The sequence below is a fragment of the Malus sylvestris genome, chromosome 15, assembly GCF_916048215.2.
Source record: "Malus sylvestris chromosome 15, drMalSylv7.2, whole genome shotgun sequence".
NCBI classification, from domain to species: Eukaryota; Viridiplantae; Streptophyta; class Magnoliopsida; order Rosales; family Rosaceae; genus Malus; species Malus sylvestris.
In genome coordinates this window covers 12,196,386-12,224,250 of record NC_062274.1, presented here as the reverse complement: position 1 = coordinate 12,224,250, position 27,865 = coordinate 12,196,386, and the positions used below count along the sequence as shown (strand labels likewise).

Genomic DNA, 27,865 nt, shown 5'->3' with positions numbered 1-27,865 from the left:
AGGTGGAAAAGAGCAGGCCGTATACTACCTCAGCAGAATTTTGACCGAAGTAGAAACAAGATATTCTCCGTTGGAGAAATTGTGTTTGGCTCTATATTTTACGGCCAGCAAGCTAAGACATTATATGTTACCTTGTCACGTACACATCATTGCCAAAACAGATGTGATAAAGTACATGTTGTCAAAGCCTATGCTAGCAGGAAGGATTGGGAAGTGGATTCTAGCACTGTCAGAATTCAGCTTTCAGTATGTACCTCAAAGGGCAGTCAAAGGTCAGGCAATAGCTGATTTCTTGACCGAGCATCAGGAACCTCAAAGTGAGGTAATCAATATCCCAGGGAGTTTGGAGGTGACTAGCGTTTGGATCCCACCAAGAAGTGATGTTTCGGGCAACGAAGATTGGATCCAGCAAGAGATAAGAAGAGTAACGGGCCTATGGATTACTCCTTGGAAGCTATATTTCGATGGATCCCACACTCAGAAGGCTGCAGGAGCTGGGATTGTGATTATAAATCCTTAGGGGGTTTATCATTATTACTCATTCCTGCTCGATTACCAGGAAAATACTAATAATCGGGCAGAGTATGAAGCATTGATTATTGGTCTGGAAATCTTGTTGGATTTGGGGGCAGCAGAGGTAGAAGTCTTTGGTGATTCAGAGTTGGTAGTAAACCAGCTAAATGGCGAGTTCAAGTGCAGACATATCACTATGGCGGGGTACTATATGGCAGCAACACAATTGTTGAGTTTCTGGGAATCCGAGATATCGGTCAATCATATTCCTAGGGGATCTAACTTAGCAGCCAATGAAATGGCGCAACTCGCCTCAGGAGTGCCAATACAGGAAAGAAAGTATGGAGTAAATGTCGAGATTCAAATAAGAAACCTTCCTTCCATCTTGGATCGGGGGTTTAGTTTGGATGTAATGGTTCTAGAAGCCAAGATGGAAGATTGGAGGGCACCCATCATTTATCACCTGAAGGATCCTTCTTCACCTACAAGTAAGAAGAATAGACAGCAAGCAACCAAATATGTCTTATGGGCGAAGAACCTTCTGAGAAAAACCCCGGATGGATTACTGTTAAAATGCTTAGGCCAGGAAGAATCCATGAGAGTGATGGCCGAAGTACGTGAGGGAATATGTGGAGCACATCAAGCGGGGACAAAGATGAGATGGCTACTCAGAAGGTACGGTTATTTCTGGCCCGACATGGAAAAAGACTGCAAGTCTTATGCCCGCGGTTGTGAAGAATGCCAGAGGCATGGACCTCTCCAACACGTGCCTTCAGTACCTTTGAATCCAGTGGTCAAGCCTTGGCCGTTCCGAGGATGGGCGATGGACTTCATCGGGTAAATTTATCCAGCTTCCAGTAAAGGGCATACTTTTATAATTGTGGCGATGGATTACTTCACCAAGTGGGTGGAAGCATCAGCAGTAAAATCCGTAACTTCCACCGTAGTCAAGAATTTTATCGATACCAAAATCCTGCACAGATATGGGGTGCTCGAGACTATAGTGACGGACTGTGGGCCATCTTTCATTTCAAAAGAAGTCGAGGAGTTTGCAAGCAAGTATAAGATAAAGATGATCCAATCCAGTCCGTACTACCCTCAGTCAAATGGGCAGGCTGAAGCTAGCAATAAGATCCTGGTCAACATTATTAAAAGAATGGTGACAGATAGTCCAGAAAAGTGGCATGAGATGTTGGGGAACACGTTGTGGGCATACAGGACTTCCAAAAGAGCGGGGACCGGCACAACTCCTTATGCTTTGACGTTCGGGCAAGATGCAGTGCTCCCCATGGAGATCAACGTTAGTTCCGTAAGAATTCAAAACCAATTTGGGTTACATAGTACAGAATATATCGAAGCTATGTGTCAAGGTATTGAAGATCTGGATGCAGCCCGAATTGAAGCCTTGAACCAGATTCAGGAAGGAAAGATAGCTGTTGCCCGAGCTTATAACAAGAAGGTAAAGGTAAAGTCTTTCAAAGAGGGAGATTTAGTATGGAAAACAGTCCTCCCGCTGGGAGCTCAGCTTCGGGGTTTTGGAAAGTGGAGCCCGACATGGGAAGGTCCTTTCATTATCAGTCAAGTCTTGAATAAAGGAGGATACTACCTAGCGGACCTCGAAGGAATTAGGCAGAAACATCCCATTAATGTTAGATTCTTAAAGAAATATTGTCCTACATTATGGGATGTTAGGGATTGTTACATTGAAGAGGGGGCAGAGTGAAGCAAGCTTCGGGAATCCCATATGCAGTGTTTTTATTCATCAAACATTCAAAGAAGGCAGAGAGACAGAAATTGCTAAAATAGTATTTATTTCATGTCGACAAATTGATGAAATTTACAGAGTTCCAATCCTCTGTATTACATTTAATTCTCTCTGAGTATGGTGGTGTCTTCAACTGGTTTCCCGACGTCTTCTTGGATGGAACCCAATCGGGTGATCGGGTTGTGCGGCCAACATGGGCCTGGTAGAGGATCCTCCAGCGGAGCTGTCACCATATGTGATGGTGAAGTCCGATTTATCACCGCAACTTGCGGGGGGACAAACCATCAGGAGGAAGCCGCCTGACCAGGGGTGTTGGAGATAGAGGGGCGGTCGACCAAGGGTGTTAGAGATAGCAGTCATCAGTTAAAACCTCATTTTCTCGCGAAAAGGGAGTTTTAGGAAGCTCCACTCAAAACCTAAGGAACCCATTTCTCAGTTGCTAAGAGAAAACAAGAACGCTCAAGATAGATGGAAGTTGAAGGCCAGAGCCAGAGGAAAGTTGGTGGTTTTGTAAGAGAAGTCCCGAGCTAGATTTTATAGAGCTCAAATGACAGTTCAAGGGTCATGAAAAGAGCAAGGGGCACTGGAAGCACCAATTTCCAAGGACGGATATGCATGCATACGGATATTCAATCAATGTCGACGCTTGAGATTCCAACCTTCACATTAATTGAATGGGGCACTGTTTGGATTAAAACTTGATTTTTGGCCCAAGGTTGGAGTCGGCCCAAAAGGAGGCCTGGAGGAAGAGAAGATCAAAGCCCAGCCGAGGCTTGGGAAGGCAGGAAAGGGCCTTTTTCTGACTTGATACAATTCACAAAGGCCACTTGCCTACCTACCCAATGATCAAGTGGTGTAGACTGATCAGACTGCACAGCCCATAAAGTACTTTATGGTGGCATTACATGTAATAAAACTGATGAGTCATCACCCTCAGACCGCATTCGGGCAAAGCTGTTGCTACAGGAGCCGAACTGAGTAGTCTATAAAAGGAGGAAGAGAAGACAGGAATAAGGACACTCAATCAAACAAACAAAAGCACAAACTCTGCTCAAAAAGCTAGATTTGCCTTCAAACGAAGCTGTAGTCAGCCCAAGCTTTCATCCCCCTAGGGATAATCTTTTCTCCTAAACTTTGTAATAGCTATGCTACCTTGTTCAAACTTGTTGTAGTATCGATTCACCCTTTTGTATTCTCTTTTCCCCTCGCCACCTAAGCTTTCAAACCTTTGACAGAACCACAAAGATAGGGACCTGCAAGACGATCAACCTTAATTAATAAGGTTTAATCTTGCCCGACCTGCTTTGTTCTGTCTTTGTCTTTTCTTTCTTTAAAGTCTAGCGATATGTTGTATGTTTTTAGTTATATGCAAGTTGTTCCTAGCAAAATCACGATGACAAAGCTTTCTCAACACTTGGATCTGATTTAAATATATCTTCAATGCTTAAATTAGATCCAAGTCCTAAGCCCGCAGGCATGTAAATCTGATTAGTTTAAAAGTCCTTGGCCTCAAGGCATAAAAAAGAACTTTATGTGGACTTAACCCATCCACGACAATCCTTGATAAACGAGAAGTCCGAAGTTACTTGGGGAGCAAGTAATCGACCTACCTTCTAGTTTTCTTTCTATTATATCATGATTATCATAGAACGCTTAAGCATGGGATGGACTCTAATGGAAAGCCTCAAGGCCTACACCTAAGGCCCCACAAAGGCATCCATTTGGATTCATCCTGTTCAGCGATCTTAGGAGTCTAAGCATAAGAATGAACTCTGATGGGAAGCCTCAAGGCCTACACCTAAGGCCCCACAAAGGCACCCATTTGGGTTCGTTCTATTCCTTGGATTCGGGTAATCAGAAATATAATAGTTAGAAGACTCCGACAATCACAAGAATACATATGATGCGTTCGAGTACTGGTTTAGTTATGTATGGGAAGCCTCAAGGCCTACATTTAAGGCCCCACAAAGGCACCTGTTATAACTAAACACGGTTTCTTGGATACATATATATATATATATATATACAATGAAAGAACGACAACCATTTTACATCTGCCATGCTAAAGATGGCAGTGGCACGCCTGAGCACCTAAATGTTAACCTTGATTGTGAGCCTCAAGGCCTATACCTAAGGCCCCACAAAGGCACCTCTCAAAGTTAACTCTGTCCTTCTCTTTCAGCCTTGCCCGAAGAGTCTTGCCCGACGAGACTTGCCCGACGAGCCTTGCCCGACAACGCCCAGAAACGAAGCAGAAGTCCGACAGCAGCCCTCAACCGGCGCCAACCTCCAGGGGAGCTGTGTGCTCGTCGGCCAGGAAACATCCCCAGCGGAAATTCCTGCCACGAACAAAATGTTCGAATGAATCTCAAACCGTTTTGGAGTGGCCCCGTATGAAAGTAGAAGCCCATGCATGCTTTTTCAAAGGCTCCTCTCCGCTGCTGCCAATGGTATCGTCGTCGTGAAAAGGCAATACCAAGAACTCATCGGGTATATTCAACAACGATCAATGTTCTTGACTAAAATACTGCGAAAAGATCGAGTTGTTTGGAAGGAGCGTTGGAGATGGGTCTTGATGAACTTTTGTTCATGAACGGTAGCATTTCAAACTTTGCAAACACACGTAGAACTCCTCAGAAGGGAGCCGTACAAGGACTTCAACAAGTAACTCCGGTGGTAAGTCTGACACTTGAGGTTTAGGGTTAGAGTTCAGTTATGCAGTTTTAGGGTTTAGGCCCTAGTACGCCTTTTCTGTTCTGGAAACAGAGAAGCACGACCTTAACGAAACACGAAGCTGTCCGGCCGGGTCAAGTCCTAATGAACCCAACCATTGTCAGCCCACATTTAACTTTCGGATCCGACGCCTCGTGTTTCTTTCTTGGCTGTTGTCAATTTCCATTAGGAGACAATTACATGCGGAACCCTAGATATTGAGGTTTAGCCTACCGATGTTAGAAAGCTCTCACTATCATTATAACTTAAAAAAAAAATATATATATATATATATATATATTTATATTTATATATAAAGCTTGAGAAAAAAATTCACTACGGAACTCTCACAAAGGGGAAGTCGTATGCATTAAAAGTCGAATGTATGTTCAATAAAATGGATTAAAATACTGTGGAATTCGTTCCTTTGTGAAAGTATTAACTATCTATCCAAAATTTTATCTTGTAATTATTAGATTATAAAATGTAGGGCCACTAGCAATAAGTTTTAGTAGTTTATTTTTAGTTATAACTTGTAATTGATTGGGTTTTAAGTTCAACTCGTCTCGATAGCGAGTTTGATATGGTGATTGATATGCGGCTTCGTCCACATCCCTTACTACTTAGTAGGATATCGTTGCATATAAAACCAAATATATGAAACACTTGCAGAGATTGTGTTTCCATGTTGATTTTCTTCAATTGGTTTAATTTAACGGCCAAAAATTGAAATCATATGTGTGTAATAAAAACGGATGTGTGAATAGCATCACTCAACATCTTAATCATGGAATAACTATTAATATAAAACAAGAAAAAGATTATTTTTAAATTAAATCAATCATTACATAATAATAATAATATAGCTAGTTAGGTTGTTGTATTAGAGAAAATTCAACACCACGTGAAACTAGATTTGCATTTGATTACTTAAACAAGAAGCTGATTAAAGTCTGTTTTTTTCCTCTTTAGTGTAAATCAACCCGACATTACCAAAGACTGTTGAAAAGGAGGGAAGGAATTTTTGTCTATATCCATCGAATGGGAAGGATTTCTTCTCTATATTTCAACAAACTAGAAACAGGTTCACAATTCCCAACCCACATTTTTTTTTACGAGTCAATTATAATCAGATACTGAACTCACTATTTATACGAATCCAACCCCAGCCCCTCCATTACAAATATAAAAAAAAATATCGAAAATGCTCATGACATGATTAATTCAATTTTAAATTGTTGACTCTGATGAAAGAGTAACAATTGACCCATAGTTTTTGACACTCCAGAGCGTTTTACATTTCTACACGCGCAATGGGAGGAGGTCAGATGTTAAATTAGTATTGTGAATTGTTTAGACGTCAATTATTTTATACATGATAAATTTTTAAAAAAAAATTAGAAATGAAAAAATGACTGTTTTTCGATACTAGTGATATTGGTGGAGCGGGATTAGAATTTAAAACTCCAACTGCATAAGATACATGTAACCAATTGAGATATAAGCCTTTTAAATCAAAATATGACCTTTAAAACATGAATAATTTAGAATTTTATTTGAATGCGCATGAAATAGAAAAATCATAAAGTTGACAAGATGAGAATGAGAAGGGATGGACTCTGTTCTAATTTATACAGCGGGGTAGAGATTATAGTATACATATAAAATGACCAAAAAGCCCTTATCCCCGCAGGATGACAGATGCGTACAATGCAATGCAGTTTCCGAGCGGTCAACAATCCACATTGTTCCCATTTTGAGGTTATATTTTATTAGGCTAGTTTGTATTAATGCATCGAGTGCGTACAAAGTACAATTTGTACAAGCATCATCAGACGGCCGTCGCGGATTACGTTACAGCCAGAATCCACCATCTTCTCCTCCCCCTCCTTCCTTCCTAACACCAATACCAACGTCAAAGGCCGGTCCTTTTCTCTTCTTTTCCCCTCTGCAAATTCAATCAATAACAAGGCAGCAGTTTCGGTTTTTGACAATACCAGCCTCCTCAGCCGCCTCTCACTGTAAATTCAGGTGCTTTTTTTTTCTTTCTGTTCAGCTGAGCTGCTTATAGATTCATAGTACTGGTTTGTGTAGAGAATTTTAGATGTTGGGTTTTGGAGTTTGACTGGACTTTTGTACAAGTTTCTGGTTTTTGTGAATTGGGTTTCAAGCAATTCGTGAAAGTTTGGAACTTTTGGTGGTTTTAGGTGTTCGGATTGGTTTTTGAGGTACTTTTTCAGCTGGGTTTTCTGTGGAGCTTCTGAATGTTGGGGTTTTGAGTTGACTGGATTTTCATATGAGTTTGTGGTTTTGTGAATTGGGTTTCAAGTAATTTAGTAAAAGATTGGAATTTTGGTGCTTCCAGGTGTTGGGATTGATTTTTGGGATACTTTTACCAGCTGGGTTTTAGATAGTTTTCCTATTTCCAGTTGTGAATTGGCTATTGAAGACTTTGGTTGAATTCGTGGGCACGTCAAGAAATCGAATTCTCTAGTGGGGAACTATGTGAAGATATGTAACTCAATTTTCATCCGTTTCGTTTGATGAGGATTTCAACCACTGTGTAACGAATCGAGGTTCGAATTGCTCATTTCAGTGGCTGTTACATAAGAATCTTGCTGGTTTGGAGCAATTTGAGGTCCTAATTATCGGTAACAGTACTGGCAGAAACGAAAACTGTCAGTAACTTTGATCAGCTCCTTTCTTGTTTTTGGGATTCTCTCATCTGTCAATCTGGTGACCTGAGTTTTGTATAGACTTTGGTTGAATTCGAAAGTGATGGCCAAACACTAAATTAGTGGGCTTTGGAATTTCTATATAGGTTGAACTACATAAGGTCTTTGTTTTTTCGCATGCTCTGATCTTTGGGCTTTTCTTCGCAACAACTTGACGAAGAATAGAACAAAGTTAGATGTTCCATCATTCTGTCCGTCCCAAAACGGGAGTTGAACAGATTATCCCCTTAAGAATGGCCATCACAGTGGTAAGTCTATTGCTGTTTGTGCAGTTGCCAGCAATCTTTGCCTCTGAGTTTGTTATACAGTCAAGGGGATGTAGCGATCACATTGCCTATTCAAGTTCTCATGGTCACAAATTGTTTTACATAAATGGGAATTCAGTGGAAAAAGCTTTATTCTGCACGGCTTTTCAGACATACTATGCAAATGGTTGCATTTTGGAAGGCGACCTTGGCATTTACCATTGTGCTTTGGACCTTTCACGTGGTATGATTGATATGATATATTACTTCGGTTGCTTGTTTTAAGTTGATTTATTACTTATGTAAAGCTTTTAGGACCTTCATTAAGTATTGCTTCTCTTGCAGTTGATTTTCCCTTGAGGACGGTGAGGAAACTTTTGCAGAAGGAGTCAAGGGATAAATCTACTTTCGACAACAAAGAAAAGAAAGATTTTGCATCTCTGTCTGCGACGACAAAAGTCGGAATAGCAGCAAGTGGAATGTTTCTCGCGTGTTGTGTTTTTCTTTGTCCTTGCTTTTTCAAAAAAAGGAGAGAAAGTGCTCACAAAGTTCTTGCAAAGGAGCCAAATTCAAGTGAGTCTCTTGCATTAGCCCATCTATCTACAATTCGGAGAACAATTGCATTTTTGTTGCCTCTTATTAGTTTACCTTCTATTAGTTTCCTCACTGACTTCTTTATTTTGTTATTGATGCTAAATTGATTATCCTTTTGCAGTGGATTCAGTTTCTTCTTTTGAAGTGAATTCTGGTCCTGAAAAGATCCCGGCCAGTCCACATCGTGCGCCACCAAGTCCGCATCGTGTGCCACCAAATCCACATCGTGCGCCACCAAGTCCGCATCGTGTGCCACCAAGTCCACATCGTGTGCCACCTAGTCCGCGATTTTCAATGTCTCCAAAACTCAGTAGACTTGGATCAGTGCATCTCAGTTTGAATCAGATTGCAAAAGCAACTCGCAACTTCTCTCAATCACAACAAGTTGGTGAAGGAGGTTTTGGAACTGTATACAAAGCCCGGCTAGATGATGGCCAAGTGGTTTCCATTAAACGAGCAAAGAAGGTATGGACAGTTCTATGTTAAAACTTTGTTGTGGGTTTTCAATGAAATATTGGTAATTGCCAGTTTGTTTATGAATGGATCCTTTGGGCCCTAACAGTGAATTGACTAGTTGTGTGTACTGGGTTCAGTTAGAAAACTAACATGCTGAAGTTGTATGCTTGTGACGTGGTTCAATATTTCAACATTGAAGTAGGCTTACATGGTCGGATTTCTGCATAGCATTATTTGTTGTGGAATTACTAGTGTTCGTGGTGGCAATATTTCTATCGAACACTCAAGTGGATTTTTAAGGAAGTTTTTATTCTCATGTCAGTGATTCAATCAAATGATTGCTATTTTGTTAACATGGAAACTTTGTAACAGGAATACTTTGAGAATTTACAAACTGAATTCAGCAGTGAAGTTGAACTGCTTGCCAAAATTGATCATCGAAATCTCGTAAAGCTACTAGGTTATGTTGAAGAAGGAAATGAGCGCCTTATCATTACGGAGTATGTGGCAAACGGTACTCTTAGAGAACATCTGGATTGTAAGCTTACTCAAATCCTTTCATAACATTAGCTAGTTCTGATTTATAAAGTGATGAGATCGTAAATAATTATGCTGCTACACTGGCAGGTCAGCATGGGAAAATCCTAGAGTTCAACCAGCGACTTGAAATTGCCATCGATGTTGCTCACGCCCTTACCTATCTTCATTTATATGCTGGTAACAAACTCTTCATTTAATGCATGCATCACAGTTTTTGCTTACGTTTTATTTTTCGGGATACGAATGAAGAATTGGTTTTGATTTGTCAACCTGATTGATGCCTAATCTGTTATCCATCTCGCAACAGAAAAGCAAATCATCCATCGAGACGTGAAGTCCTCCAACATTCTTCTGACAGAAAGCATGAGAGCCAAAGTGGCAGATTTTGGATTTGCAAAGCTTGGCCCGATGGACTCAGATCGAACACACATTTCAACCAAAGTGAAGGGAACTGTCGGTTATCTTGACCCTGAGTACATGAAAACCTATCAACTCACCCCAAAAAGTGATGTTTACTCGTTTGGGATCTTACTAATAGAAATTTTGACTGGCCGTCGTCCAGTGGAGTTGAAGAGACCTGTTGAAGAGCGGGTGACCCTCAGATGGGTAAGTTGCGCCGCTAAGAAATATTGACGAGAAATAGTATAGTCAACATTCAACAAGATAAAAATCACTAATTATATAGCGTGCTATTAAAATGTGATATGGTTACGTGGTATTATAATGTCATGTTATTGTAACGATTATATCTGGTTTCAACATTTTGCAGGCCTTCAAGAAGTTGAATGAAGGGCGCGTGGCGGAAATGGTTGATCCTTTGATGGAGGAAAATATAGATGCAGAGGTTCTGATGAAAATCTTCGAATTGGCAATCCAATGTGCAGCCCCCATCCGAGTTGATCGGCCGGAGATGAAATCGGTGGGAGAGCAGTTGTGGACAATAAGGGCAGACTACCTCAAAAGTGTCAAGAGAGGGCAGTAGAGAAATCTTTCTCCATTCTTATTCCCTCACTGTTGTTTTCAACTTACCATGTAAAATTTAATTTGGTCAGACTCACAGACACAAGTTTGCTTTTCGTTTTGGCCATTTTCTCGACGTCGTTTTCGCCTTGAACATACTTTGGATGTGTAATTCTTTGATTACCAAATCGAAGCAAGTTCCGACAGGGTTCCAATTTTTTTATTTTCGCCGTGATTTCGCATGTTTAACTTCCGGCAGCGGTTGTTTAGCTGTAATTTCTTCACTATCCTGTGTGGGATCAACCATTTAGTTGGGAAAATGAACAAGTTAAACTGTAAAAATCTACGAGACATTGGGACCGTCGTAAATATTACAAGAAAAAAGTAACTAAATTATAGCTTTTTACAGTTGCACCTTGTCTTATTTTCCTTCTATTTGGCTGGGTACAAATTCCTGGTTTGTCATGCTGTCTAACGATATAAACTACTGCCCTTCCGGTCTTGAGCTCTCGAGGCCATGACAAACTCGAAAAATAACGAGATACCGGACGTGTCATGATTTCATACCGTCGAATGAAGATTATTTACGAGACCTTCTTCGGGGGGGGAACTACAATGCTAGGCTGAAAATGCCCCTAAATGAGTTTTGGCGGAGGTGGCAGCTGGAATCTTAGTCTTTTCCACCTGCTACTCACCAGCATAGGGTGCAAGCTCAATATATGTTCTGGCATGAAGTCGTGCCTCGTCAATATACCCACCACGGGTGTTCTCTGCAATCGAGCAGCGTAGATATGACAAGCAATCAGTAAGAAAACTGCTATAAGGAATCATTCGAGCTTCGATGGATTGATAAATAATTAGCAATTTAGCATAAGATCGTGATGTTAGCTACAAAAACTTCCAAGGAATTTGCACTTACATTGGACAGCTTGGGTATCACTAGAAGGTGCCTTAAGCCAACTTCTCGGAAAAGTATAAGAGCCTTTGCCAGTGACATCGTTTCCACAACAGTGTAAGGTGAAGTATTAGTAAAGGGATGCAAGTCGATGAACATTTCCATCTCTTCCTCGGTCAGTTCTATATCTTCTATCTTGTCCCCTTTGCCTGAACCCCTCTTGGCAAAATCCACTGATGAGAAGAGTTTAAACGAATCGGTGCTCGCCAGAACTGGGTTGGACACGAATGCTTTCTTCTTCAGCAATTCAATAAGATGGGCACGGAGGACTATACCAAACAAAACGGGCGTTTCAGAAAGCGGAGGCTCATCAATCACAGGGAACCCATTATGCCCTGTAGTACGGAGGATGTGTACTATGTTACCAACCTTCTCAATGCCTTGAAATAGTTGAAGTGGCCCTGTTACTACATCCGCTACTGTCAGCTGCCGCATATATGGTTCAACATGACTTTCCAGATAGGGAAGACCCTTTGCTTTCATAATAAGATCATATATATTGCTATTGAAAGCATCCGCCGTTGTCTTTGAAACAAGAAGAACCACCATTATTAATGGCAGCAATAACAGATTATTGGTCAATTCCAGAATAATCACACATAGAGAGACCGTCATCCTCATGGTTCCACCAAGAAGAGCAGCAGCACCCAGCACAGCATATAGACCGTGATTGAGATTCGAGTGTTTACCAACCAGCATTCCGAAAAAACGCCCATAAGATGCACCAGTCACAATAACAGGTACGAAAAGACCAGCTGGCACAACCACCCCGTAGCTAAAGATACTCAAGAAAAAACAGGTGACGAAAAATATGATCATCGAGGAATATTGAAACTCAGAATCAGTATTCTTGCTGAAGAGGTTTCTAATAGCATCATCATTCGTGTTAAATATGAGGCTGGCAAGGTCATTATAGTGACCAGCAGGACATTGAAACTTCTTGTAGTTACCAGACCGTCCAATGGTAGGGCAGGCTTCTACTGCATCACGTGGGCAAGGTCGGCAAGTTGCAAGCCACGGTAATCCAAAAAGAAGACAAGATGTGAAAATGGAGACTGTACAAGCTATAAGGATTTTATAAACGACACCTCTCCTGGCCAAAGGAAAACATCAAGGGGATCTCAGTCAGCAAATATAGCGTTTTAGAACATTTTGAAAATACTAATCTGTGCATGCGTGACTAAGCTGAAGTGCTTACTCATGGATGATATTGTATATTCGGATAACTTTTGTTAATAGAGAATTGTATAGGCTGCCCAATATGCCGCCTAAAAACCCAAGGAGAAGCACGGGAGGCACATCGGTAATGTGATATGATATATTTTCTGAATAGACATCAAACATTATCAGTCCCCCAGTACCAAAAAGCCCACATTTTCCGCTGTAGCAAACATCAATCAGAGCTCGAAGCACAATTGCGATTACAGCTGTTGTAAAGAAAGCTCTCCACAGAAGGGCACTTCTCCACCTACAAAACAAAAGCTTGGTTGAATAAAATGTGCCAATCCGCTGGATCCCAATATGTATGGTTAAGTATTGAATATTGATACAAACGGAAACACTTAGGGTTATATGCAATATATATATAATTGGAAATCCATTTTACACCCGTATGTCACGAATGCAAAGTGATGACATGCAAATGTATAGGATGTTTAGTATAAGAGAATTCAACTTGTTAGTACTATGAATGAAAAGCAATGACCAAACAAACGAGTTCAGATAGAGAGCTTGATGTACCAAGATGCCATTTCTTCAAAAGCAAAGAGTACCCCACCGACAGGGGAACGAAAGGATGCACCAATTCCAGCAGCTGCTCCACACGTTACGAGATCCCTACGATCGCGATCATTCTTGAAATATCGTAGCCATTTCCATGTCAAGCCATGCTTCTTCGATCCTCCCTGACCCAACAATGATGCAACACACGCACCGGTATGTACCATGGGCCCTGCCTTTCCAATAAGAAGAGAGGACGACACTGCAGTAACACTGCCAACAATCTGAAACAAAAGAAAAATATGAAATTTTGCAATCCGAATTTCAGTTGAGATCATAAATTATCATATGCAGAATTCACATAATATTTCGATGTGCAAGTTCGGATTACATGAGTGTGAAATTGCAATACCTACTATCAAGTTGCTGACTTTCGTACACATTAAGCAAAACTCAGTTCACAACGGAAATTGGCAAAAGCTGCTTTGCTGAAAAGCAATTTACACAATGCAACAACACTTGTAAAAGCAAAAGCAGAGTCAGTTGGTCACCTTAACAAGCAAAGTCTTTATTGAATATATTCCGGGCGCATCGACGCCGTTCAGGTACGCCTTCACCTCCGGTATACCGGACCCTGCGGCGGCGGGCGCCACGAAAGCGGTGACCACAACCGCGAAGAAAGTCAAACCCAAATTTGAGAAGAAGAAGACGGCAAAAGCCAGCCAAAACCTGTAAAATCCCCATCAACAAAAAGCAAAATTGAAGACAACAAATCCAAAAAAAACAACCAAAATTCAACCCTGAAGTAAAAGTGGAGCAACCTGCGCTGCAACATCATGTTGGACGTGACAACAAACTTAATGCCGGCGATGTTTTCGACGGCGAGGTTGTTGCAGAATGCAATGAGTCCGACGACGATGCCAACAAGGAAACACGAGACCCACTTCATGAATATGTACTGTAACACGTGGGCCTTCCCGCAACTCCGCCAGTCCTGCTTGAAGAACTCGTTCTCGAGAATCTCGTAATCGAGGCTCTCGATTGGGCGGACATTGGCGCCGACCAGCGCCACCTGTGACGTGGAGTTCGGGGCGTACCGCTGGCGCGAGATTAACGGGGCGGTGATGGATTCCGGGTCCTCCGCCGCATTGAGGCTGGCGTTGGTGTTGCCGTTGATGAACATGGTTCTGTGTTTTTGGGGTCGCGGCGGCGGACGGGCGGAGCGTTTAACTCGGAGTCATGAGTCAGAACTCGAACTCGGTTGGAGTGTTGAGAGTAAAGTGGCTGTTTGTGTTTGTATATGTTTTTGTGTTGGTGGGCGCTCCCTCTGTCTCTGTCGATTCTTATTTGCAGAGTTTGCTGGAATCGGGACTCTTCCGCTTTTGGGCAACGCTACGCTTCTCCTCCTTCCAATTTTGGTTCTATTAAATAGTTTATTTTTTTCCGACTTTTATCGTGTTAAATACATGTAAGCATTTTAGTCAAATTCGTGTCTAAAAGTGAAATAATTATTTAATTACAATTATTTCTTTAATTATTCAAGTTCTCGCATCCTAATTCGAATTAGTTTATGGGTTGTGGTGCATTTGTTGTCACATCCCGGTCCGGGTCCTTACCACATCTCAGGCTCAACTCCACTATAGCACGATATTGTCCGTTTTGGGCTCCAACCATGCCTTGCTCAAGGCTACTATAGCACGATATTGTCCGCTTTGGGCTCCGACCATGCCTTCACGGATTTGTTTCTGGGAACTCACACGAGAACTTCTCATTGGGCCACCCATCCTGGGATTGCTCTCGTCCAAACTCGCTTAACTTCGGAGTTCCTACAGAACCCAAAGTCAGTGAGCTCCCAAAAAGCCTCGTGCTAGGTAGAGATGAGAATATACATATAAGCCTCGTGCTCAAGGCTACTATAGCACGATATTGTCCGCTTTGGGCTCCGACCATGCCTTCACGGATTTGTTTCTGGGAACTCACACGAGAACTTCTCATTGGGCCACCCATCCTGGGATTGCTCTCGTCCAAACTCGCTTAACTTCGGAGTTCCTACAGAACCCAAAGTCAGTGAGCTCCCAAAAAGCCTCGTGCTAGGTAGAGATGAGAATATACATATAAGGCTCATCACCCTCCTTAGGGGCCCAACGTCCTCGTCGGCACACATCCGGCCTGGGCCCCTACCACATCCCAGGCTTGACTCCACCGTAGCACGATATTGTCCGCTTTAGGCCCTGACCACGCCGTCACGGTTTTGTTTCTGGGAACTCACACGAGAACTTCTCAGTGGATCACCCATCCTGGGATTGCTCTCGCGCGAACTCACTTAACTTCGGAGTTCCTATGGAACCTGAAGCCAGTGAGCTTCTAAAAGGCCTCATGCTAGGTAAAGATGAGAATATACATATAAGGCTCATCCGAGGCGTGCTGGCCGTCACGCCACGATTTGGGTCGGGATGTGTCACTTATTTTTTCGTTTTGAAAGTGTGATATGATATACGTTTATTGTTTTGAAAGTCTTAACCGTTTTTTACAATAACAACACTTCCTATTTTTGTCTGAAAATCGGTTCAATAAGCACGAAGCAAAGGAAAAACCCAAAGGGAGTAACATTATAATTCATAAAAACATAGGAGTATCAATCCATACGCATAAGGAAGACTATCATGAATAAACATGAGCTAAAAAATAACATGCAAGCAAACGATGATAACAAAGTTAAATTTTCAAATCATACAGATCAATGATGTAAACCATTACAGAAGCATCAAGAATAAAAAACAAAGACTGACACGACATAAACACTTTAAAAAATAAAAAAATTAAATATTAAATTACTTTATTTCATAACTGATTATTTTCGTGACACGATCAAAATGCATTTCATTGTCAACAATTAATAATGAGTATTGTCAGAGGTCAACAAGATCACATTGAGTCTTAGTAAAGATTGGATGCTCCGACCACTTTCCAACTTTTTTTTTTTTAAGTATGAGTCGAAGTCCAAGTGGAATTTTTTGAAAAAAGTAATTGCTCAAGGAAAAGGACATACCCAAAAATGAACAATAGCTAAAGTTTAAATATAATGTAAAAAACTAAAACTGAAAAATGTCTTTCCTATTTGTCACAAACCCAGGCTGTCCGTGAATAAGGAATATTACTAAGTTAGTGACATCACATCATTTATGGCAATACAATTCATTACTAAGTTAGTGACATCGCATCGTTCATCGCATTGTTCTTAAATAAAATCAAGAGGATCCCCTAACCATACAATTCATTACCAATGGAGATGGCAAACTTGGCTAATCCATGGGCAACCCCATTACAAGATCTTGGCACATGCACAAACTGGACCGGGAAAACCAACTCTGCCATAAACTTGACATCCTCCACTAGCAAACCAAACTTGGACAAATCCGGGGAATAGTTATTAATAGCAGCAATAGCAAGCGCATAGTCACTCTCCACAATAACCCGTCTAATCTGCAACCTCCCCACCAACCGAAGTCCCTCCAAGATAGCCTCGAATTATGCCCCCGGTGCTATAAACTGCCCCATATCCCATCCTGTAACACCACTTCCACACCCCCAGAACTCCACTCCAACCAGTGGGAGCCATCCATTTAAGTTGAGAAACCGGTCTAGAGACCCTCGGCACCACCTGGGCTGCCAGAAACACTTGATACCAACTCACCACATTCTGAACCACTTCCATTGGCTTCCCACGCTGCCCCTCCCATACCAGGGAATTCCTAGCCTGCCACATGCCCCAGAGAACAATACAAACCAGTTCAAACTTAGTCTTTTGAGTCTCAACAACCGATAATAGCCACTCCCGCATCAACACCCCCGGCTCCGGCAATACAATGTTATATTTATATTAAGAGTATAGATCGACTAAAGCACACAAGTTATAATAATTTGATATCAAATTTGTCATATACAAGAATCAAAACTAAAATTTCTCGCTTACAAAAAAATAAAACTATTTTCGAACAGTAGTACTAAATGAATTTTCCTTTTTTCCTCGTTAATTAAATATCAATTGTAAGAGGTCGCACTTGGTGCGATGGCAAGTGCCTTCGCCCATGAGCGGTAGGTCTCGGGTTCGAGCCTTGGGAGCAACCTCTCCATAAATGGGGGTAAGGCTAGCCGACATTCACCTCTCCCAGACCCTGCGTAAAGCGGGAGCCTTGTGCACTGGGTACGACATTTTACCTTTTTAATTAAATATCAATTGTCTTTCAAAAAAAATCACTTTGTAACACAACTAGTTCCTTGTTTTTATTGAGCACCTAATATAAATTATAATCGTTCGAGAATTTAAAAAAAATACTATTTTATAACTAAATTGTTATTTTGCTACTTTAGGAATGTTAAGGAGACTTTTTCAAAAGTGGGACTATTCATGTACTATTTGTTATCTCGCAGTTTAACATAAATTCACATGCCAACATTATAAACATTTTGCCAAAAACATGAGTTGACATAGAGTCAATGGAGAGTTCCACTTTTGAAAAAGCACTACTACAAAATAGAGCTTTTATGACACTTATTAAAATTTTTAATGACATTTTTTTATTAAAAACGTTATTAAAATAAATCGATGACGCAACTAAAAAAACCAACGGGAAAGATTTATAAACGCAACTAAAATAAAAGACTGGTATGCGAATTCATCAAAACTTCCCAACCCTCACGACTCATTTGCTCCACTACCCAACCCACTCCCAGTCTCCCAGTCCCAGGCCAACTCCCAGATAGAGAATGAAATATCAACCCTCACGACTCATGGCGGAAGACTCCCTGTCTTTCTATCTCTCCCTGTCTTTCTCTCTCTGGGACGCCCAGAGTCTTCATCACAGAGTCTTCATCACGAACACTCACTGTCTTTCTATCTCTCCCTCTCTTTCTCTCTCTCTCTGGGACGCCCAGCCTTCATCAACCAGATTGATTGTCTTCCCCAAATTTCACTCAAAACCTAATTGTGTAAGGTAAGTTTGTTGGAATGGTTATGGGTTTTCTAGAAAATAATTTATATATTAATCTCTTTTGTGAAGTTGTATGGATTATTTGGAGCTATGTGGCTGGACAGATTTTAGTTTAGCCTTGTCATTTGCTAAAGTAGTTGTTGTACAAATTGTAGTTGAGATTGATTATTTGATTTGATTTGGTTAGTCATTGCCATGATCGTTGTTTTTTTTTTTTTTTTTTTTAATAACTTTGTCATCCCCTTAATACCAATTCTGAATTAGATTAACTATTACTTTTATCTTCTTGTTTTTTTTTTAATCTTTAGATTGTGTGTTCTTGTGGGAGTTGGTGCTTATAGCACACCACATGTTTGATAAAACTCCTCATAAGCTCTGTTTATGGTCTTATGTGACATATGAACTGGACATAATAACTCGTGTTGGCTAATAGCAGTATGGTGTCTATCAATGCATTCAATTGTTTGTAGGTAGACAGACACACATATCTAACCCACAAGTGCACATTGGATAAATGAGCTTTATGTTCAGTTTGTCTTGAATTCACTCTCGTCTATTTATACGCTGCTATACACACACACATATGTACATGCAAATCTATGTGCACACACACAATACGTGACCTTTGGCTTGCATTTACTATAGCTGTAAATAATTCAAGAAGTAATAAATTCTTTTTTATCTTTAGCCTGCATTTACACACACATACGTACTTGACCTTTGGCTTGCATTTACAATCTGTTTTAGATGGATAAATCTTGGATGTCTATGGATAGAAGATCACAAATGTATTCTGAAGGGGTTGAAAACTTTTTGAATTATGCGATGCTTCACGCTACTGATATTAACTACATACGTTGTCCGTGCCTAAAATGTGGTAACATTAAATCAAGGACGGTTAAAGAGATAAGAGAGGATCTCTTTTTCAATGGTATAGATCAAAGTTATTGTACATGGTATTGGCATGGAGAAGCTGTTCCAGATAGTAAGAATGAGAAAATGAGTAATCGGGAAGAAATAGTTGAAGATAACATTATCGGGATGGTGGAAGCAGCTTATGATCATTTTGCGTCAAATCCTAAACAATTTGAGAAGTTGTTAGAGGATGCAGAGAAGCCTGTATACCCTGGTTCAAACTTCACAAAGTTATCAACCTTGGTCAGATTGTACAATATAAAAGCAAAGAATGGGTGTAGTGATAAACTATTTGCAGATTTACTAGAATTTTTAGGAGTTTTGCTCCCACAGAAGAATGAAATACCCCCCTCTGTGTATGAAGCAAAAAAAACATTGTTTTCTCTCGGAATTGAGTACGAAAAAATACATGCATGCCCCAATGATTGCATCCTATACAGGAAAGAGCATTTAGATGCAATTGCATGTCCTACATGTGGTTTTTCTAGATGGAAGGTTAACAAAAGTTCTAGGGAGCCTAGTAAGGGGGTACCTGCAAAGGTACTATGGTATTTTCCCCCTATTCCAAGATTTCAAAGAATGTTTTATAATAGCAAGACAGCAAAGAATTTGATATGGCATGCCCAAGATAGAGAAGTTGATGGTAAGTTGCGTCATCCGGCTGACTCTCCCTCATGGAAGCTTGTTGACCACATGTGGCCAGAATTTGGTGATGACCCAAGAAATCTCCGACTAGCAATTTCAACAGATGGGATTAATCCCCATAGTGCTTTAAGCAGTAGATATAGTTGTTGGCCAGTGATTATGGTCACTTACAACCTTCCACCATGGTTATGCATGAAGCGAAAATTTATGATGTTAACACTGTTAATATCCGGCCCTAAGCAACCAGGTAATGATATTGACGTTTATATGGCACCACTTATTGATGACTTAAAAACTCTATGGGAGATTGGTGTTGAAACTTATGATGCATACAATAAGGAGAACTTTATGTTAAGGGCTGTGTTATTATGGACCATCAATGACTTTCCTGCTTATGGAAACTTATGTGGGTGTAGTGTGAAAGGATACTCTGGATGCCCTATATGTGGTGATAGAACATCTTCTAAATGGCTAAAGTTAGGGAGAAAGGTAATCTTTACTGGTCATAGAAGATTCCTACCACAAAATCATCATTACCGACAACAAAAAAAACCATTTGATGGTACTCAAGAGTTTGGGTTAGCTCCATCTCCGTTGAGCGGGGAAGAAATATTGCATGAAGTTGAAGGAATCAAAATATCATGGGGTAAGAAGAATGTAAATCTCCTTGGAAAAAGGAAGGTGAGGAGTGGAACAAAGGCAAAAGTAATTGATAAAAAGGCTGATGCTCAAACTCGTTGGAAAAAGAAGTCAATCTTCTTTGATTTACCATATTGGAAGTCACTCCATGTTCGACATTGTTTAGATGTTATGCACATTGAGAAAAATGTTTGTGAGAGTATCTATGGTACATTACTTAACATTCCTGGAAAAACAAAGGATGGCGTCGCAGCCCGGAATGATCTAATTGCTTTGGGTCTACGTACGAATTTGGCACCAAAACATGGAAATAACAAAACATTTCTTCCCCCAGCACCTTATACATTATCTAAGGCTGAGAAGATTTCAGTTTGCAAAGCATTGTCCGAACTCAAGGTCCCATCAGGATATTCTTCAAATTTCAGAAACCTTGTGTCAATGGAGGAGCTGAAACTGTTTAATCTTAAATCTCATGATTGTCATATACTTATGCAGCAACTACTTCCTGTGGCACTTCGTGCAGTACTGCCAAAGCATGTAAGATATGCTATCACCAGATTTTGTCTATTCTTTAGTCACTTATGCAGCAAAACAGTTGATGTTTTAAGGTTAGATGAAATACAAAGTGAGTTGGTGATTACTTTGTGCTTGCTTGAAAAGATTTTTCCACCTTCGTTTTTTGATATAATGGTCCATCTCACAGTGCACTTGGTTAGGGAAGTTCGCTTATGTGGCCCGGTTTATTTTCGTTGGATGTACCCTTTTGAAAGGTACATGAAAATATTAAAGGGTTATGTGAGAAATAAATATCGTCCAGAGGGTTGTATGGTTGAATGTTATATTGCAGAAGAAGCTATAGAGGTTTGTAGCGAGTATTTATCAGGGGTAGACCCAATTGGAATTCCGTTGAAGATTCGTTCACATCATAAAGATGTTGGCCATCCATTATCGGCTGGAAAATTTTTGAAGGCGGATAAAAAGTATTGGCAGCAAGCACATCACTATGTTTTGGATAACACACTTGAAGTGGAACCTTATATCAAGTAAGTTCAACCACTCATACTCATTTATATAGTTTAACTTAGCATTATTTTTTCATTTACTTACAACATTTCCTATCCTTTTGACCAACTCAATGTTAATTATCAGGGAGCATAAGAAATCCTTGATTAAGGAGCACCCCAAAAAATCAAAAAATTTGAAGTGGCTTCAGGATGAACATAATCGAACTTTCATTTATTGGCTGCAAAAAAAGGTATTAAACTCGCATTGTACTTATGTACTAACAGTTTTGTTTATGAACTCAAACTAATTATGCAAACATATGCAGGTTGAGGATGAGCTTAATGTCCCTAATAATCACATATCCGAAACCTTGAGATGGATAGCACATGGCCCTCGAGATGAAGTAACAAAATATTCTGGATATTCCGTTAATGGTTGTAATTTTCACACTAAGTCTCGTGATGATTCACAAGTTACTCAAAATAGTGGAGTAAGCTTAGTGGCCAATACGATGCAAATTTCAAGCGCTAAGGATAAGAATCCTATTATCGCAGATATGACTTTTTATGGGGTGATTCAAGAGATATGGGAACTTAATTATAACGCATTCACGCGTGTAGTATTTAAGTGTGATTGGGTTGAAAATAAAAGTGGCATCAGATTAGAAGAGTTTGGGATCAAATTAATTGACCTCAACAAAATTGGACATAAGTAAGATAGTTTTGTTTTAGCTACTCAAGTGAAGCAGATATTTTACATTGCAGATCCAGAGGATTCAAGGTGGTCGGTTGTACTGCCAGGGCCTCAGTATGATTGGCTACATGATGATGAGCTAGGAGATACTATAATTGAATGTGAATGTCTTACTACTAAATTGCCACCCGTTGAGTCATTTGATGTACTAACTGAGGAGTCTGATGATATCTACATGCGGGATGACTGCGAAGGCATTTGGGTTGAAAATACATAGTATATCACTCAGAGGAATATCTACTCTATTTCATATGTTATTGAATGCTATGTTGAATGCATATTTTAAAATTACATTAGGACTTTATATTTTCTCCATACTTTTGGATTTATCTTGTTTAGTTGTTACTTATTGGTAAGGCTTAATTTTTTAGAGATTATTAGGCTGAGATGAAGTATGATGAAAATGTTTGTGGAAATGGGAGTTGAATTCATGTTGTTATGTTTTTTCGAGTATTGACAATTGTCACTTAGGGAGTATTTGTTTATTGAAATGAACATTGGAATTGAATTGAATGAAGGTTGGTTTTATGATTTTGGAGAATGGTCAATTGCCCTATTTCTTTATTTTTCTTTCTTCCTCAACCAAATATTGGCATGAGCCTATCCGTTTAAGGTTCATTGAAGGAACCAAACATTACCTTTAAGGTTCTTTATATTTCTTTCTTCCTCATCTTACTAATTTGATCATTGTCTTGATTTTAAATGAATCTTGCAGAATATCTTGATGAAATGACAGATTCAGACGAAGATGAACAAGATTTTGTAACAAGGAAACCAAGAGGTGCAACTCAATTGCAAGAGTTGGTGCAAGGTAGAAGTGATGGGGATCGGTTGGAGGTTGGATATAACAGTAAAGGACAACCGTGTGGACTTGCAGGAGCAAAACTAGCTAGTTTTATTGGTGTTATGGCGCGTACCACAGTTCCAATTACAATTCCAACTTGGAAAGAAGTAGAGTCATCTTATAAAAAAAAGATTTGGGACATGGTCCAGGTATGTCTCCAAAAAATTAAACAAAAAAAAAAAAAAGCTTTTACATCTGTACGACTTTGTGAAAGTAATGATTAATTTCTATTATGCATTTGTAGAAAGCCTTTATAGTACATTCAAACAGCAGAGCGGATGTTTTGAAGAGTGCTGCAAAGACATGGCGAACGTTCAAGAGTAGTCTAACATGTGAGTACATATTAAAGTTCAAAGATCAACCTGAAGTCTTAAAGAAACCACCAGAAATCTATGATTTCATTCGTCAGCCGGTATGGGATGAATTTGTGAGGTCGAGATTGACAGAGAAGCATATGGTACGTATATATGATTTCAAAATTAAGTAAGAAGCATTTGGTAAATATTGTGTTTTGCTATTATTAAAGACTAATTATTGAATTGCATTTGATAGAAAATCCATGAAGAACAATCGAGGAGGCGAGCTAAGCATAAGTACCCTCATCGACTTTCTAGAAAAGGCTATGCAAGATTGGAAGAACAAATAGTAATGTCCTGTTTCTTTTGTATTCATTTAATTATCATACAAATAAAAACTATCTGATCTAATTTTGATATGTTCATCCAAATAGAAATCAGCTTATGGAATCACTGCTGACATTGACCGATCAGTGCTTTGGAAGCTTGGGCGTGTTGATAAAAAGGGAAACTATACGAATGAGATGGTGAAAGTACGCGCTGATAAAATAGTAAGTTTTATGTGTAAGGTTGGGAAAGATACTTAATTGATGTATTTCATACTAATGCCAATTGTTATAGGATGAAGTAACTAAGGCCGTTGAAGATGGGACTTTGCGAACGTCTGGTAGTAATGACATATTGACAATTGCTTTGGAAACACCTGAATATTCGGGTCGTGTAAGAGGTGTTGGAACTGGCATCAGTCATAAATTGTACTTCAAGACTCCAAGATGCAAAACTCAATCGAGTCAACAACAAATGATGCAAACACATTTGGAGCAGCAAAGTTTACACATTGAGGAGTTAAATAAGAAGTTCAATTTGATTGCTTCTTTGTTAACTCCAGATCAGTTGAGCAAGATGCAAGAGTTAGTCCAATCTAATGTGGTACAGTCCAATCATATTTCTGAGAAAGCTAGTTGCACAGCAAAGAAAGAAAAAAATGAAACATCTACTGAGAAAGTGAAACAGGGTGATCTGGTGGAAATCATGTCTAAGAAGAGAGCGAAACATGACGATGTGCCGGAAATCATGTCTAAGAAGAGAGTGAAACAAAAGGTTAGCAAGAATACTAAAACCATGGATAAGATTGAAGCTATGAAGGTATGTACTAGTCATGCAAGTTTCGTTCTTCTTAACTATAATAGTAGCATGTTAATCTAAGTTTACTTTTCTTAGGTCAAGCAAAAGGATATGCAGGAAATATCTGATTTGAACATCATGGAAAAGACGAACAAAATTGCAAATTCAAACGAAAAAGAAAGTGATATCAAGAAGTATTTCAAGGTACATAGTCATTGCAGTATTTGTTCTTCTTGGCTATTTTAAGTAGCGATTATTAATTTAATTTAATTTTTCAAGGTAAAGCAAAGTGACCAACAGAACATATATGATGTGAACATCAATAATGAGACAAACAAAATTGCAAATTCCATGGAAAAAATATCTGATATCAAGAAGGTACATGCCTTTTATGTCTTCCCTATTTATGCTATAATCCCAACAGTAGTTGATTATTAATGAAATATTTTTTTAAGGTACAACAGTGCAAGCTCGCTATAGACACTGCTAGTAACATTGTTGCATATGGATCAGTCATTCCATTAGACGGGCCAATACATGGAGTTCCACTTGGGCCTATGAATCTACGTGTTTCTATTGATGTAGCAATTAAAGAAGATGCTCTTCTTCCAATACCTAGTTGTGAAGCTGTGAATATCAAACAAGCAATTGGGAGTCACGTAGCTTGGCCACGGCATCTTGTTGTGACAAATGATGAGGTACTCCTACGTCATTTTCTTATGAATATGTGGAAAAAATTATAGTACTAATATGTCTCATTTCACTATATTAATCTATCTATGCAAAGTCGAGAACGAATCCTCCCCTCAGACAAAGATCCCAAAAACAACCTTTGGCTTTACGTTCACTTATGCTCATAGCTCAAAACATGCATAAGGATGTTACAGTGCCTATCATCATGGAATCTGATCTATTTGGAAATGAGCACACAACATTTATTGGTGGAGATGACATCATTCAATTTTGTTCTATGGCTGAAATATCGACTGTTTGCATTTCAATTTACATCAGGTTTGACATAATCTTAAATTTATATACAATACAATCTATTGCATGCAATCCACATTGGGTAATGATAAGATACTAATTGCCTCATTTTTTTGTAGGCAACTTTGGTCAACGTTGAAGAAGAACAATCTTGATGGATTGTTTGGATTTGTAGATCCTGGCAGAATCTCTCAAAAGGCTGGCAGAAAGGAACAAAGATCAAATGCACTGGCTCTTAGATTACAGAACTGCAAAAAAGGACAATTAATTTTTGCTCCGTATAACAAAGGGTTATTAGTACTATGTGTTTTGAATTTTTTGTTCCTAACAGATCAGTAGTTGACCATTGTGTAATAAAGAATGCAATTATCTATGTTTTGTAGGTTTCATTGGTTGTTGGCTATTATTGACCCCTATGAGGAATTAGTGTATTATATGGACTCGCTTAATTGGATACAGATAGATCCTGGAATGAAGGACATTGTTGAACTGTAAGTATTTGGATATATGTTTGTCTTTATTTCATGCATTTCAAGATTTGTATATATTCATGTGTTCTTATCCTCTATGTGCAGAGCACTGAAGATGTTTAAAGCTCAAAAGGGAATAAAGGGTCGAAAAAACATCAATTGGAAAGTAGTAAAGGTAAGGAACATTGTGTTTTGACTTTAAATTAATCTGACTAACTTACATTTTATTCTTTTTTATTTGTATATGCAGTGCCCTTTGCAAGAAGGAACTGTAGAATGTGGATATTATGTGATGAAATACATGAAGGAAATCATTAATGATCCAAACTGCTCAATTATTACCAAGGTTAGTACTACTATTACAAAGAGCACTTAAGCGGGTGTATTCGCTACTATCTTATTAGTATTAGTTCTTTGTAGGTAATTTATAGTTCAGGCAAATTAATTTACAGCTAACCATGGGTTTTACTCAAATCATTGGCAACCCATGAAGGAAATCGGCATAACTGAACTAAATTACTTGAATGTTCACACTATTGATGATGAGATGGATTGTTGTTAGCGTGATTTGTAGTGTTTAATTAAAGTTAATTACAATAGAAATTGGAACTTTTGAATCTTCCAAAAGATGCCCAATTGGATTTTAGCTCTTCAAAACCATCCTAGGTATTCGTGTATTGAGTTGATTCAAGTCATCAATGAGTTTGTTTTTTTTTTCTTGTCTGGATTCAGATTCTAATTCTTGATTTTTTTTTTTTTGTCTTCAATAAAATTGTAATGCTAGTCTATCTTTTGTTTACGTTTGAATGTGATAAATAAATAGGTTCAGAGCTGATTTTGTTAAGCCATGTTGTGTTTGAGCTTGGTGTTATTTACCATCAAGATGAGGCCTTTAAAGTTTAAATCTTTTGCTAGACCGCTTGACGTTTTATTAGCTCTATACCAAGTGGAAAAAAAAAAACACATTAGCGAAAAATACGACTAGAGAACCCTTGTTCTTTCTGGGCTAGTTGATGCTAATTGACCACCTCCTTATTAGTTAAATGATTGAAATTAGTTTTTGTCCTGACATGTTCTCTTTGGTTGTGATTTGTTGCAGTTCAAAGAAAAAGCTACATACACTCAACATGAAATTGATGCGTTAAGAATAGAGTGGGCTGAGTATGTTGATGACTTCATCCCAATAGATGAAACACTAGATTAGCTGGTTTGTGAAATTTTAAATTAAGTGAACTTATAGTTTTATTTTAGTAGGAAACTCTACACATTATATTGTTTTTTGTAATACTTTGGTAGTGGATGAATTACAAATTTATGAAGCAATACTGTTTAATTTGAGGTAAATATCTTGCTTCTTGGATGAATTATGTAAGTCTTCTTATATGTCATCATACATATTTTAGGACATGTATTGAATCGTTTATGACACGCTTTGTGTGTCGTTGGTAATATTCAATGACACTGCAGTGCTATGGTAAATGACGCTATACAGATGTCATGTTTACTATACCATGACGCTCATTCCTCTGTTTATGACACATATTCTGCATCTCAAATTGAAATAGATGACACGCGTTTTTAATTCAATGACGCTTGTTAGGTGTCTCTAAAAGCTATACATGACACTGTGTGTATGTCATGATTAGTATATCATGACGCTTATTCCTATGTTTATGACACTTATTTCATGTCTTAAATGGTAATAGATGACACAAGTTCTTAATTCAATGACGCTTGTTAGGCGTCCTTAAAAGTAATACATGACATTCTTTCAACGTCATTAAAAATATCTTTAATGACACCCACAAAGATGACGCTAAACCCTTGTGTCATTAAACTTTTAACATGACCCATAAAATGCGTCATGTATGTAAAAATTTGTAGTAGTGAAGCCCCATTAACATTTCTCTGCATATCACATAAATGTATTATATACAATCATCATCTCAGCAGTTGCATGATAATTGTATTAAATATATGTAATTATTACAGTCAAATTCA

The 27,865-nt window shown here is 39.0% G+C and overlaps 4 protein-coding genes across 5 annotated transcripts; 3 read left to right on the top strand and 1 right to left on the bottom strand.

Moving 5' to 3' along the window:
* Positions 1-6,725: 6,725 nt before the first annotated feature.
* LOC126603910 (calmodulin-binding receptor-like cytoplasmic kinase 3) lies at positions 6,726-10,743 on the top strand. The gene is made up of 7 exons (XM_050270944.1): positions 6,726-8,214; positions 8,316-8,543; positions 8,686-9,029; positions 9,393-9,558; positions 9,648-9,737; positions 9,868-10,166; positions 10,330-10,743. Exons 1-7 carry the CDS (start codon positions 7,902-7,904, stop codon positions 10,540-10,542), a joined length of 1,653 nt encoding a protein of 550 aa, XP_050126901.1. The 5' UTR covers positions 6,726-7,901; the 3' UTR covers positions 10,543-10,743.
* An 83-nt stretch (positions 10,744-10,826) lies between these two features.
* LOC126603909 (putative chloride channel-like protein CLC-g) lies at positions 10,827-14,611 on the bottom strand. The gene is made up of 6 exons (XM_050270943.1): positions 14,016-14,611; positions 13,746-13,923; positions 13,216-13,478; positions 12,674-12,943; positions 11,440-12,568; positions 10,827-11,290 (listed from the first exon to the last, which is right to left on the bottom strand). The coding sequence occupies exons 1-6, from the start codon at positions 14,375-14,377 to the stop codon at positions 11,156-11,158; spliced, it is 2,337 nt and encodes a 778-aa protein (XP_050126900.1). The 5' UTR covers positions 14,378-14,611; the 3' UTR covers positions 10,827-11,155.
* Positions 14,612-17,719: 3,108 nt separating this feature from the next.
* On the top strand, positions 17,720-22,104 carry LOC126602670 (uncharacterized). Its single transcript, XM_050269582.1, has 4 exons — positions 17,720-18,188; positions 18,933-21,427; positions 21,534-21,639; positions 21,715-22,104. The coding sequence occupies exons 2-4, from the start codon at positions 18,933-18,935 to the stop codon at positions 22,102-22,104; spliced, it is 2,991 nt and encodes a 996-aa protein (XP_050125539.1). The 5' UTR covers positions 17,720-18,188.
* Positions 22,105-22,921: 817 nt separating this feature from the next.
* LOC126602209 (uncharacterized) lies at positions 22,922-27,120 on the top strand. 2 transcript variants are annotated; one of them, XM_050269040.1, is made up of 14 exons: positions 22,922-23,135; positions 23,231-23,443; positions 23,539-23,631; positions 23,717-23,833; positions 23,904-24,383; positions 24,504-24,611; positions 24,687-24,785; positions 24,863-25,105; positions 25,285-25,418; positions 25,514-25,672; positions 25,778-25,885; positions 25,970-26,039; positions 26,115-26,210; positions 26,964-27,120. In XM_050269040.1, the coding sequence occupies exons 1-14, from the start codon at positions 23,049-23,051 to the stop codon at positions 27,066-27,068; spliced, it is 2,112 nt and encodes a 703-aa protein (XP_050124997.1). In that variant the 5' UTR covers positions 22,922-23,048; the 3' UTR covers positions 27,069-27,120. The 2 variants fall into 2 exon arrangements, with proteins under 2 accessions (XP_050124997.1, XP_050124996.1); XM_050269039.1 differs by having other exon boundaries at positions 25,195-25,418.
* Positions 27,121-27,865: the final 745 nt, after the last annotated feature.